The 12,696-nt window shown below is 40.8% G+C and overlaps 1 protein-coding gene across 14 annotated transcripts in view; it reads right to left on the reverse strand.

Annotated features, from left to right (window-relative positions):
- Nucleotides 1-12,696, reverse strand: part of ADCYAP1R1 (ADCYAP receptor type I) — a 144,225-nt gene that overhangs the window by 55,198 nt on the left and 76,331 nt on the right. For all 14 annotated transcript variants that reach the window (XM_030264180.4, XM_041714324.2, XM_041714323.2 and 11 more), the window contains one exon: nucleotides 1,105-1,212. In XM_030264180.4, the coding sequence (XP_030120040.2) occupies nucleotides 1,105-1,212 (108 nt within the window). The remainder of the gene's footprint in view (nucleotides 1-1,104; nucleotides 1,213-12,696) is intronic.

Raw genomic sequence — 12,696 nt, forward strand, 5'->3', positions numbered from 1 at the left:
CATGAGTATAATAAATACAATAAAAATCCTGATTTTATTTAAATAGATATTTTTTAAGTAAGTATAAGATAATATAATAACAATTTAATTATTTAATTTAAATTATTAATTTAAATTTCAAATATATTTATATTTAAAAGTAGTTTTTCCAATAACAGGTAACCACTTACTTAAGACCTGGAACAGGTCAAACTGAAATTCTAAAGTGGGACATGGATTAGGTGACATTGGTGATCCCTGTGCCTGGACATGCTGGAATGGCTGTGTTAAAAATGGGGATTTTGTTAAAAGTGAGGATTTCAGGATTCCTGGAGCTGTGTATGAAACAATGTCTCCTAAAAATGGTTCTCTGTGTGTGTGGTGATGCAAAAAACCCAGATTTTGGACTCAAGGCTGTATATGAATAATTAATTGGTAAAATAAACTTTGGGAAAAAGGATCCACGGTGATGAACTTGTCCCTCAAAGGACAGTGCTAATTAAGGGATCTGCAGTGGGTGCTGGGAGCAAAAGGAGCAATCTGTGTTAATTACCAGCACAGGGACAGAAGGATGTTTTTATCTCGTTTCCACAGACCGCGAAAAAAAGCGTGATGGAACTTCTGCCTCCCTCCAGAAATCTTTAATTCCCCCCTGAACCCCCAACATGGAGCTCCTCACTGCTCATCTCAAGCCTATGTTCTCCTCCAGCACAAGCAGAAACTGCTCTTTTACCATTTTAAATATTTTAACATATTTTAAACATTTTAAATATTTGCTAAAATAGATTCCAACCGTGTTCCCCAAGACCCAAACACAGATTTGGGTCCCCCCACTGAATTCAGTGAGACCCAAGGGAAGAATATGCCCTTTAGCAGCTCAAATTTGTGATATTTTCATGTTGTGTTGTCTGTGGAGGCTTTTTTTTCACACCTTCCCTCTCACCCTGTGCACATTCACATATCTACACACAAATATGCTGGTTTTGTGTGATTTATTTATAACTGGAGCCCAGCTGGAGAGATTTTGATGTCTCTTTATCCTGAGGATCTAAGTGAGGTTTTACACTCGTGCTGGTCACGAGGTTTTACCAGGCAGAGGTGAAGAAGAAAGAGAAAATACTTTACCATCCTCAGAGATGATAAATCTGAAGAGTGCAGGACACTTGACAAAGACAATTTCTCCCACACTTGCAGGTTTCCAACATGTGATATTGTCCCACATTCCTGGGCAACCTGTGGAAAAGCAGGAGGGATAAAATATGTTAGTGGTGGAAATCCATCCCTTTCCTCACACTGTTACTGAGCTTTGTGGTTGCTTCTTCCTTCTATAAATAAAAATATTGTTGTTTGGAACAATAAACAGTATCAATTTCCCTGGGAAAAAAAAATATTTTTCATTTATAGGAATAGCATAAAATCCTTAGTGGCATCACACAGTAATGGACAGACATTACTGTCCTAGAAGATGCCATTCCTTATTCCCAATTAAATCACTTCAACATGCCAGAAACAAATTTTCCCTTGAGTATGAAACCTACTTCCATTTAGTTAACTTTCAGAAGTTCTGGGTTAATTAAAAGAAAAAAAAAAAACCAAAAAAAACCCAACCCTTATGGATCATATAATTTATTAAATTCTATTAATTTCTGTTGGCTTTAATCCTTGGGAAGGTTTGGGAGCTCACTCATTTTGGAATTTGTCTGAAAATTGAAAAGCAGTTTCTGCTTCATCCTGCAGCCACTTCAGTGGATATGTGAGACAAATTCACTTTTCTGTCCCACTTATTTTCTAAGGAAAAATCCTCCCTTACCAAAGAACTGTCCTAACATCACTCATTATTTTTACTGCAGCTTCAACTCTAGAGAATATAAACTCACAATGTCAAAAGAGGATTTTTTTTGACCTCTAATGATTTCTTGCATAAGCTCAAAATAGATTCAGGTCTTTAATGACAGTTCAAAGATGAGGCTTCAGGTAAAAAACTTTGAAATCAAGGTCTGAGTGGTAAAAAATCCCAACTTCCTGCTACATGAATGCAGGAGGAAGAGGTGATGGGACTATGGGTGGGAGCTGTCTTCCCATGACATATAAGAAAAATTAATTTAAAATTTATTGTAAATACATTAAAGGAACTCATCTCCTGCTTCTTTCTGGCCTCTGTGCCAGAGGTGTGAAAAACTGGCTTTCAAGAAGAATAAATCTTCTGTAATTCTGCAAATTCTTCCTGTAATTCACCTCTTTACCAGCTTACAAACCTAAAAGGCTTATCCCGTGTACGCAAAAACTCAGAGCAATCTCTCAAATTTCCTACTAATATTTTTTAAAAAAATTTACTTAGTGAGTGATTCTCAAATAAAAATCATCTTTTGCTTCAGCAGGACAAGAAGAAAGATCCAAACCTAATTATTTCCACTGTTTATTTGCATTTGATGTTGAGATTGAGCAAATCATCCTATCAACTGAAAAAGAACCTCCAGCTCCATGATTTTCTACGAGGTTTTCTGTCAAATTTCTCTCCCTTTGACTGCATGCCAAGGGGAAATAAAACCTTCAGGAAAAGCAGATAATACTTCCAAGTGTAACTTTCTGCCTGGCACGAGTCCAATATAATGAGATGTGGGTGATGGACTTGTAAAAGCTGTGTGGGCTCCACCAGCTCTGGTGTTTCAGCAGCTCCCCATCAGTGGAGAAGGGATGTTCTCAGGACTGGATTTGGTGTCTCTTTTATTTTTTTTTTTTTCATCAGCTTCAGTGGTAGCAAATCCAGTCCTATGTTTTTTTTTTTTCCAGTCCTATGTTTTATTTTTCTCATAAAAATATAAGGCTGAGAGTACCACGTGTGGTGAGTAGAGCAGATCTGAGCGAGTTGGTGTTTAAAGAATTAGGTCAGTGTCAAACAACATCACTGTGATGTTCTACATCATAATGACAAGACCCACCAAAATACAAAATCGAAGCGAAAATACTAAGTAAATCATCACAGGAGCTGGGAAAAAAAAAAATTAAGGAATCCTTTACATTTGCTCCTCTACCTCTCTTTTCCCATTCCTATCCCAGATTGTTTCCTTTGTCAGATGAGGATGTCATCCCATGAATGATGTAATTCACTAGAATATTTCTGAAAGTCTCAAAACCTGGAGTTTGAAAGGTTTGTACTCTCTCAACACAAGGTGGAGACATTGGGGTGCAGGGCCAGAAGTTGGACTCAATGATCCTTGTGGGCTCCTTCCAGCTCAGGATATTCTGATTTTAAAATGTTGTGATACTGTTTATGTACTAAGGATGGTAATCACGACCACGTTGAGTTCTGTTAGATTTTATTGTCTTTGATCGCTTGTGTCTGTCCACGCAGCAGGAAATGCATTTTCCATGTAAATCTGAGGATGTGCAACAACAGGTTTATAGCTCACTGAAGTGTGGCACTATGTACAGAAGTAAATTATGTGTGAACATCCACGTTAATGAGACATTTGCTTACAAGGGATACTGGAGATAATCTGTGGTTAATGACATCTTTGGAGAAACACCTGTTGGTCTTGCTTGAGTTAATTGTGTTGAAGAGGAATAGAAAAAACTTCCTTATTTCTTATTATTATTTCAACGTAGATGTCTTCCAATATTATCCAGCAATAGCTAATGTAAACCAGAGAAATGCAAGGATATCCTCAGGCTGCAGAACAGGAATATCCAGAGTGTAAATATCACATGGCAGTGTGGACGAAATTCAGTTATAGCAGGTGGCTGATTTTGTGGTAATTCCATGCAGAGATAAAAACCAGCCACATTTAAAAAGAAATTACAAGTTCATTGTGTCAGAAAACACTGATGTGCTGACACTGTGAGAGAGGGGAGAGAGAAGCAGCAAGTCAAGTAATTTACCTTAAAATAGGGGAGAGATGGAGATTGTAAAGGATTCCCCACCAATAAGAACATTGTCTGATCCTGCTTGGAAAAGCGTATTTGAAACAAACAATTTGGAGGAGCAAAGAAAAGGATGACAACAAAAAAATAAATAAAAATTAAATAGAATAAAGGGCAGCGTGAACAATCTCCCTACATTTGTAAACCTTGCTGCAGCCAACAATTCCTGCTGGGTGAAATCTGCCCACGGAAATCAAAGTGACTTGAGTGTGAAACTGCCCAGCAGGGTCTCCTCTGGCACTGATGGGGTCTCCCCACTGCCCAGTGACGTAGGGATGCCCAAGAAACCTTGGAAAGAGCTGGCTCACACACTCCAGTTAAAGCTGGACAAAATTTCCTAGTTTTTACCATCTTAGGAAATCAGTAATAACAAGGAATAGTTTTAAAGAATAAGATTTCACATGGGAAGGAATGAAAAAAAAGAAATTACAGATAGTGGTCTTGTGTCAGAATCTGTGGTATTGATGATTCCAAGATTTGTCAGCCCCACTGCCAAAGCAGAAGTCATAATTCATCTGTGCTGGTTTCAAGGTTGTTTATTCTGTTTATCTCTAACATGTTCTGCTGCCCTGCCGCAGCTCTGTCCTGCAGGGCAGCGTGTGGGGCTCTGCCCTCAGTGGGATGTTACAAACATTAAATACCAGAAACTACCTGTGCTGGATTTACAATAACGTGCCAATATCTGTCACCTACGTTGAACAGTGTGTCCCCAGCCTGAACCAACAGAAAAATGCCAACACCACAGTGAAACATGGAGGGCATGAAGAAGGAGAAAAAGACAAGACACACCCAATTTCCTCCATCTTGTGCCTTTTGAACCCCTAATCTAGAATCCTAAAATTTTACTTTTGCACTCGTGCCACACTTAACTATTACTTATATCAACCACTCAGAGCTTGTAATTCATCCTGTAAGATTGAAAACTCTTTTCCATGGACAGAGATCACAGACAGTGTCTCTGGGGGCTCTGTCCAGGGGGTTCCTGACCCCTGCCAGGGTCCCAGGCCCTCCAGGGCAGCCAGAGGGATGCCCTGGACTCCCACAGTCTTGCTAATCTATTGTCTTGGAATCAAAATAATCAGTCACAGATTTACAGACTCATGAAGGTTGGAAAAGCCCTCCCAGAACACCAAACAAGCACGCCCAAGCCCACCACTAAACCCTGTCCCCAAGTGCCACATCCACGTGTTTATTGAACACTTTTAGGGGTGGTGATTCCACCACTCCCCTGTTCAGCCTCTTCCAATGCCTGACCACCTTTCCAGTGAAGAAATTTACCCCAATATCCAATCTAAACCTGCCCCGGGACAACCCAGGGATGTTTGCAGAAAGCACAAATCCTGCCTTGCCTTCCCATGTCTGCACTGAGACCTGCAGCTGGAATTTGGGGAACGCTGTGGGACTCACCCCAGATACCAGCAAGTGGTGCAGAACTTGGCAGCTGGTCCTGGGTAAAGGTTTCTGTCCTTCTTATAGGATGGGCAGAGAAGTGCTTCTACTTATTCAGTTATTCCACTTACTCACTCCTCTCCTTTGAGGGATGGGTGATCCTTTGGGAGACCCTATTCCGTGCTGCTGACTTTTGAGGAAACACAAAATCATGCAACTATATATCAAATCTGAATTAGTTGATCTTCAGATGTCTAATTTTTTTTTTTTCCTCACCCATTTGCCCTGCTCAGCAAAGCAAATTTTCCTCTGTAGCTCAGACAGAGAGGCTTTCCAGACAGGAATAATCCCATTTTAAGGTGGCACTGGTGGAGAATCACCCTGTGCCAGTGGATTTGCATCTCCTCACTGACCCCACTCAGTAGAAGGAGGGTAAGAAAAAACTTAGCTTAGACAACTGCCTTTGAAGTGGTTTTTAAATGATTGCATAATTAACATTTTTAAATGTTTGTATAGGTGCTGTGTGGTCTTTTAGGGTAGAAATGAAGCAACTCTGTTCTCTGGTTAGAGGGATCACCAGTGGCTCCACAATATCCTTTAGACACTTCCCAGGCCTGGGAAAAGGACTCCAGCTGAGGGCTGGGGCATGTCCCACAGGCTGATTTTAAAAGCCCTCATGGTCAGCCCCTATATCTCCACCCCAAACTTGTAAAAGGGGATTAAAATTCATGTTAAGACTGTGAGCTCCCTGTGATTGGATCCACTTTGTACTTTTATTAAAAAAAAAAAAACAGAGTCCTTTCTGCTGAAGCACAATGTTCATGAAAATTTTATGTGAATTTCTATGTGAATTTCAGATTGTGGATTTTATATAAATGCAAAGCTCATGACACCGAAGTTTAAATTCCACATTGTTGAAGCTGAAGGATGTGCCTCACACACCTAAGAATGGATCTGACTGGGCAGCCACTGAAAAAAGAACAGCTTTTTCAGAGAAAGGCCACATTTATTAATAAGAAAACTACAATTATTTATCATTTCAGAGTGTTCTGTTGCATTTTTTTAAATTATACCCACCATTAAAACCATTCTAATCATCCTGGCCCATAGAGATTCTCACAAACCTTGCTCTCATTTTTCATTTCACACTCTCCCTAACCTGCTACTCCAGGCAGCAGAAAGGCTCCCACTTGCCTGAAATTTTTGGACAAGTACCAAGAGGGGAAAAAAAAAAAAATTTCCAAAGCAAGCCATGCTGGCAGGAGAGCAGTGAGTGATAAACAGCTCTTCTGAAATTGCTGATGGTCCTTTTGCCTGGAATTGGAAGAAAAACCCTCAAAACAAAATTAGGATTGATAACATCAAGAGCAGTCTTTTAATGAAAGCTTTCAGGTGCTCAAAATATCCCTGTGAACAGGCATGGCATTGGATTTTCACAATTTTTATAAGTTTCATTAATTAGGATATCTAGAAATTACATCCCATAATGGACTGGTTGTCCTGGTAACCCACCCTGCCCCACTGGATTCCCTCCAAGGGGCTCTTAACCCTAAAATTTGTTATATCTCCCAGGTGCTGGTGCAAAACAGGACAATTGCCTCATTAGAAATTCTTTTCTTCTAGAAATTCTAGAAGTCTTCTCTCCATAAATTCTAAAATTAGCCTTTCTCTCGTTTCATCTCATTCTCTCATTGCCTTTTCTAACCAGGGAAAGAAAATGTGCATCTCCAGCTGATAATTTATCTTAGAGCAGGTTGCCCAGAGAAGAAGTGGATGTCCTGTCCCTGGAAGAGTCCAAGGCCAGGTTGGATGGGACTTGGACCTGGGAAGGGGTCCCTGAGACTTAGGAAGGTGACAGAATGTGTGAGAAAGGGTAACTACTGTTCTAAAGTGTAAGAAAGTGCTAGAAAATCTACATCTAGATAATAAAAATCTGCAAAGCTACAAATCTATAAAAAAACCTAAAACTCATTAGGCATCAGTCTCTTATATTCCTCTTCTCCTCTGTCTAGGGCTGAGAGTCACAGTTTACTGGTGAGTAGATATGAAACCGATTTTAGGCAGCCCCATAGGTGAAGTTCACTGTGTTGAAAGAATGGACTTAATTTTAAATCACCTGAGAACAGGGCCTGTTGTCTTTCATCACCTTAGAGTCACTGTGTCACCAGAACTGTGTAAAAACTTCTCTTTTTGGTGGATCTGTGTCCTGTTTTCTTGTGTTTTTTGTAGATTTTGTAGATTTTGTCCTCATCTTGCCTTAGTGCAAAATACTTCCTCTCATCCCTGACAAATTTTTGGCAAGAGAAAGTGCAAAGCTGAGATGTTTTTTTAGATGGCAAATCCTCATGTAGTAACTCCCTATTTACTCATTCCCTCCTCTAAAGAAAGTGGGTAATTCCTACCTGTCCGCATCTCTATCAAAATTATTATTTTGGTATTTTTCTTATATCCAGCACCCCTTTGTCAAAAATGGGGGACTGCACAAAGGAATGAGTAACAGTGAAATTTATGGATTCATACATAGACAGGATGTAATAGACAAGAATTTGCATAAAATTTCTTCCCTTGGCAAATCAAGAAAAAAATGTAATTACATAAATGTTAGATTTCTGTAATTTTCATGTAGGGAAATAAAGGCCTGAGATGAAAATCCACCCTTCTGGCTTACAGCATCCAGTTTGATTTTCAGTTCCTCTCCACATTTATTGGTTTAAAATATCACCTTCAAGGTCGTATTGCCTTCAGCACAGTAATATCAAAGGAAACGTAATGTAACAAACCAGCATATTAAACTGAATTATGTGGTGCACAATAACTTCTAAAGGGCACACTACATATAAAGCCTTTCAGAGAGAGGGGAATATGAGATAGGAGCTCTCTGTTCCTTCATAAATCTGGGTAAATGCCAAAATAAATAAGGGCTTGAGCGTGGCCTGGGCATGGGGATATGATTTCCAAAAGTAATTGACATTTCAAAGTGCAGGTGTCTTTGAGGAGCTCCTGTCACAGAAATGTTGTTTCTGGAAGTGTTTGGAGTTGGGTACCAACCCTGGAGCTCTGTCAGACCCAGCAGTGTGCAATCCCAGCCCAGAGAGCCAAAAGCAGGGTGGGGACAGGACAAGGGAGGGGATTCTGCCACTCTGCTCTGCTCTGGTGAGATCCCACCTCCATGACATAAAGTTGTGGAGCTGCTGGAATGAACCCAGAGGAGGCCACAGAAATGCTCCAGGGCTGGAGTCCCTCTGCTCTGCAGCCAGGCTGGGAGAGCTGGGAATGTTCACCTGGAGAGGAGAAGCTCCAGAGAGAGCTCAGAGCATCTTTCAAGGCCTAAAGGAGATCCAGGAGAGCTGGAGAGGGACTGGGAAAAAGGGATGGAGGGACAGGACACGGGGAATGGTTCCCACTGCCAGAGGGCAGGCATAGATAAGGTGTTAGATATTCTTTACTGTGGGACACTGGAAGAGGTTCCCAGAGAAGCTGTGGCTGCCCCTGGATCCCTGGCAGTGTTCAAGGCCAGGTTGGATGGGACTTGGATCACCCTGGGATAGTGGGAGGTGTCCCTGCCCATGGCATGGGGGGTGGGATGAGATGATTTTTAAATTCCCTTCCAACCCAAACCATTCTGAGGTTCTTGGGCTCTTTAGTTTCATTTGAAAGTCCAGGCCACAACAGAATAGAAATGTAAGATCAACTGGAATTTTAGAGTAAATTATAAGAGAAAGAAAGGGTTATTTTCCCTTCAAGTTCTGCTCCTGATAAATTTTGGAACTATGAGAAACCAGTCTCTTCTTTCATCTGGTCATTTGGCCCAGTTCTTACACCAGGAAGTATTTTTTTCTATCCAAGTAATGCTGTTGCTGTCCAGAGAAGCACCTTGCGCTGTCTAACCTGGTATTCATTCACCTCATCAGCATAAAAGCTTTATGTATACCTCTAAGGGAAGTTCTGCAATTATTTTAGAGTGTACAAAATAATAATAAAAACAACCAAACAAACAAAAACAAACAAACAAACAAACAAACAAACAACAACAACAAAACCAAACAGCTGTGGAGGGCACTGATAGGAAATTTCTAATTCTCACAGAATCACATCATCATGGAATGGTTTGGGTGGGGAGGGACCTTCAAGATCATCTCATTCCACCCCTTGCCATGGGCAGGGACAGCTTCCACTATCCCAGGGTGCCCCTGATGCCTTGTGAAGGCTGACCTAGAGCAGAGACTGGACAGAGTTAAAGAACAAAACAGGGATTTATTAAAAGGATCTCCTCCATGGATCCACCTTGGGCAGCACCAGAGCCCAGCCAGGCACCCAAGATGACCCAAAATGGCCCCAAAATGCACGAGCGCTCCCGGGGGCTCTCCCTGGGATCAGTTCTGCTCCATTGGCACCTTGGAGTTCATTGTCCCATTCCAGCTTCAGCCCAGGCAGTCCCATCCTGCTTGTTTTTCTCTCTCCAGCCCATGGTGTTTGTGCTCCTGGGCTGAGATTTGGATCATTTGTCCTTGGTGCCCAGCTGGAGAAGGAATTGTTTTGTCTCCCTGCTCTGTGCAGAGAGCTCAGCATCCCCTGATATGAAGCTCAGACCCACACACTAAAGCAGCACAGAATGTGAAAAATATAAAAGCTAAAACCTGAGGCATCACTGCAAGCCCCATCCAACTTGGTCTTGAGCACTTCCAGGGATGGGACCTCCACCACTTCTCTGAGCAACCTGTTCTAAGATAAACTTTTAAAAGCTGGAGATGCATATTTTCTTTCCCTAATTAGAAAAGGCAATGAGACAAAGTCTGATTTTAAGTTTAAACCAGCTGGAATCAGAGAAATTCCACAGGTATAGTCCCAGTTTCTCTGCCAGAGTGCTTTGTGAAGAACAATAAAATGTGATCCAACTCACCAGCACTTAGCCCACCTCAATATTTTCCATCAGCTGTCCTTAGACAGCTGCTGCCTCAGTATAAAGTTTCCCAGAACTATATTAGGATTATATAGAATCCATTCTTTATGTAAAGAGACTTATAAAGCATCAGTGCAATTTCTACTGGTGCAGCATTTTCAGTAAAGTTACTTGTTTGATGGGATGGCATTCTCAGAAGTCCACATGCAGCACTGTTTGCAGAGAACTTTTTTAAAATATCACCTTAATCAATAAAAGAGAATGTTAGAAAAAATTATTTGAGATATTTCACTTCTAATGCACTGCATTAGCAATAGATTATATTAAAAACTAAAAGGGAAAGCACTCAAAACACTGAGTTTTTTAATTGGAATAACATGTTTTTAGCACATTATTTTCATAAAATAAATATTATACTATTATAAAATATGACTTCGTGATAAAATAAACATATATTTTAATTACAAATACACATTTACTGTATACTATTATCCTAATTATGTCAATATTTTCTATTATTATTTTTAAATTAATTTGTATAATATAAATGTTATCAAATTACAAAACATATCATACTTGATATATGAAATATACTGTATTTTATAACTGTTGTTATTCCTTGAAGATTTTATACATGGCAAAGATCAGCTTTTAAATTATAGAAGCTGTTATTTACAACCAGAGAAGTGTAAATTCTTTTTCTGCTTTTAAAGCTGTTTAGTTCTTTGCAGTCCCAGGATATTTATTTCTAAGGTCACACTTATTGCTCCTCTTGCATTGATACCTGCAAGAAAAAACCTCATCCAAGAAAACCTCCAGAGTCTTTTAAGTGCTGCCAACCAATTGGCCTTAGGTGATCTTTGAAGAGTTTTAAAGGAAAACTTCAATTTGGCAAAACCTCTGGAACATTTCTTTGTCTAATTAAGCAGGAGAGTAAAAAGCCAATAAGCTGGGAAATTGAGCGGAGTTGTTGTTCTTTTTAAACCTGCTTTAAATATAATAAAAAGGATTGGCTACTCCTCTCTGAGAACGTCCCTGCTTTGCTGTTTGGGAGGCGGGGAGACTCTGTGAAATTACTGAAAAAATCAGGAGATTTTTTTTTTTTCCCATTGCTGCTGGGGGACAGGATGACACTTCCAAGCTGCCAGAAGCCGAGGCAGTGCCAGGCTCAGCAGCTGTAGATAATCCAGCCTTGCTCAGGACATGGGATGTGGGAGACCACAGGGAGCTGCTGGACCACCTGGTCCCCTGCTGGTTCTCAGCTTCTTTTCTGCCCCTGCCAAGGTGGGGACTGAAGGCACTTGAGATGGTATTTCACATTCAGGCTTAGATGTTCATTACTTCTTATCTATATTACAAGTTGTGAGTTCACAGAATTCACAGAATTCACAGAATGACCAGGCTGGAAGAGACCTTCAAGATCATCGAGTCCAACCCAGCCCCAACCCCTCAACTCAACCTTGGCACCCAGTGCCACATCCAGGCTTTGTTAAACACACCCAGGGATGGGGACTCCACCACCTCCCCGGGCAGCCATTCCAGAACTTTATCAGTCTTTCTGTAAAAAACTTATTCCTAATATCTGATCTAAATTTCCCTTGACACAACTTGAGTTCTACAGCATTCTACTAATAAGTTACAAAATGGCTCACTATTATTCTCTACAAGGCCTTTTAAGGCTAAACTATCCCATTAAGAAACTGCACTTAGTTATTTTCACTTATAACCCAATAACTAATCTCTCAAAGTCCTCAATGTAGACTTTTCTGTCCAATTATGCAAAACCCATGGAAAAGAAGGTGAGGAAGAAGGATCAGCCTCTGTCCTAAAACCTCCATCTTGCTTTATAGCTATTACTCTATTCTAAACCCTTAAACTCTGAGTTTCCGACCCTGTGACATCACAGACTTCTATTCAAACTCCACACCCACAATCCCAGTTCTGCCATTCCATTTTGGAAGCTTCTCCACAGCCTCAGGTCAATGCAGTGTTCTCCTGGGGGTCAGTGCCTGGCAGCACAGAAAGTCCAAAATTCTCAGCAGCCAGGGTTCCAACAGTCCCCCTCGCATCCTTTATTTTTGGGGGCAGCCAGAACATCATCATTCTCCCCCAGCAGTGGTTCTGACTCACTTCCCTCCCTTCTGAGGGGAAGGAGACAGCATCTTGCACTTTTTCAACTCTCTCTTTCATTAATTCTCCAGGCTGAGACAGATGGGGAGAGGGAGCTGCTGCATATATCACACTGCCACAAATTTTAATCTTTACATGGCTGGGCTCAGAGTAATTTCTGGGAAAAGCATCATAAAATACCCTGCCTGAAGGTTGCAGAGTCAAGGCAGAGTTTGAGAAGATGGGTAAATAACCATAAAAAAATGTTGCTCTTCCACAAAGCCTCACCTTTCCTTGGTCACATCCTATAGCCACAACCTGGCCATAAAAAGGGATTAACCAAAGACAGCAGGGTGGAGCACTGCCAGCTGTGGCCTGTCTTTGTTAATAGTTTAATT

Source organism: Taeniopygia guttata, chromosome 2 (assembly GCF_048771995.1).
Source record: "Taeniopygia guttata chromosome 2, bTaeGut7.mat, whole genome shotgun sequence".
Classification (NCBI taxonomy): domain Eukaryota; kingdom Metazoa; phylum Chordata; class Aves; order Passeriformes; family Estrildidae; genus Taeniopygia; species Taeniopygia guttata.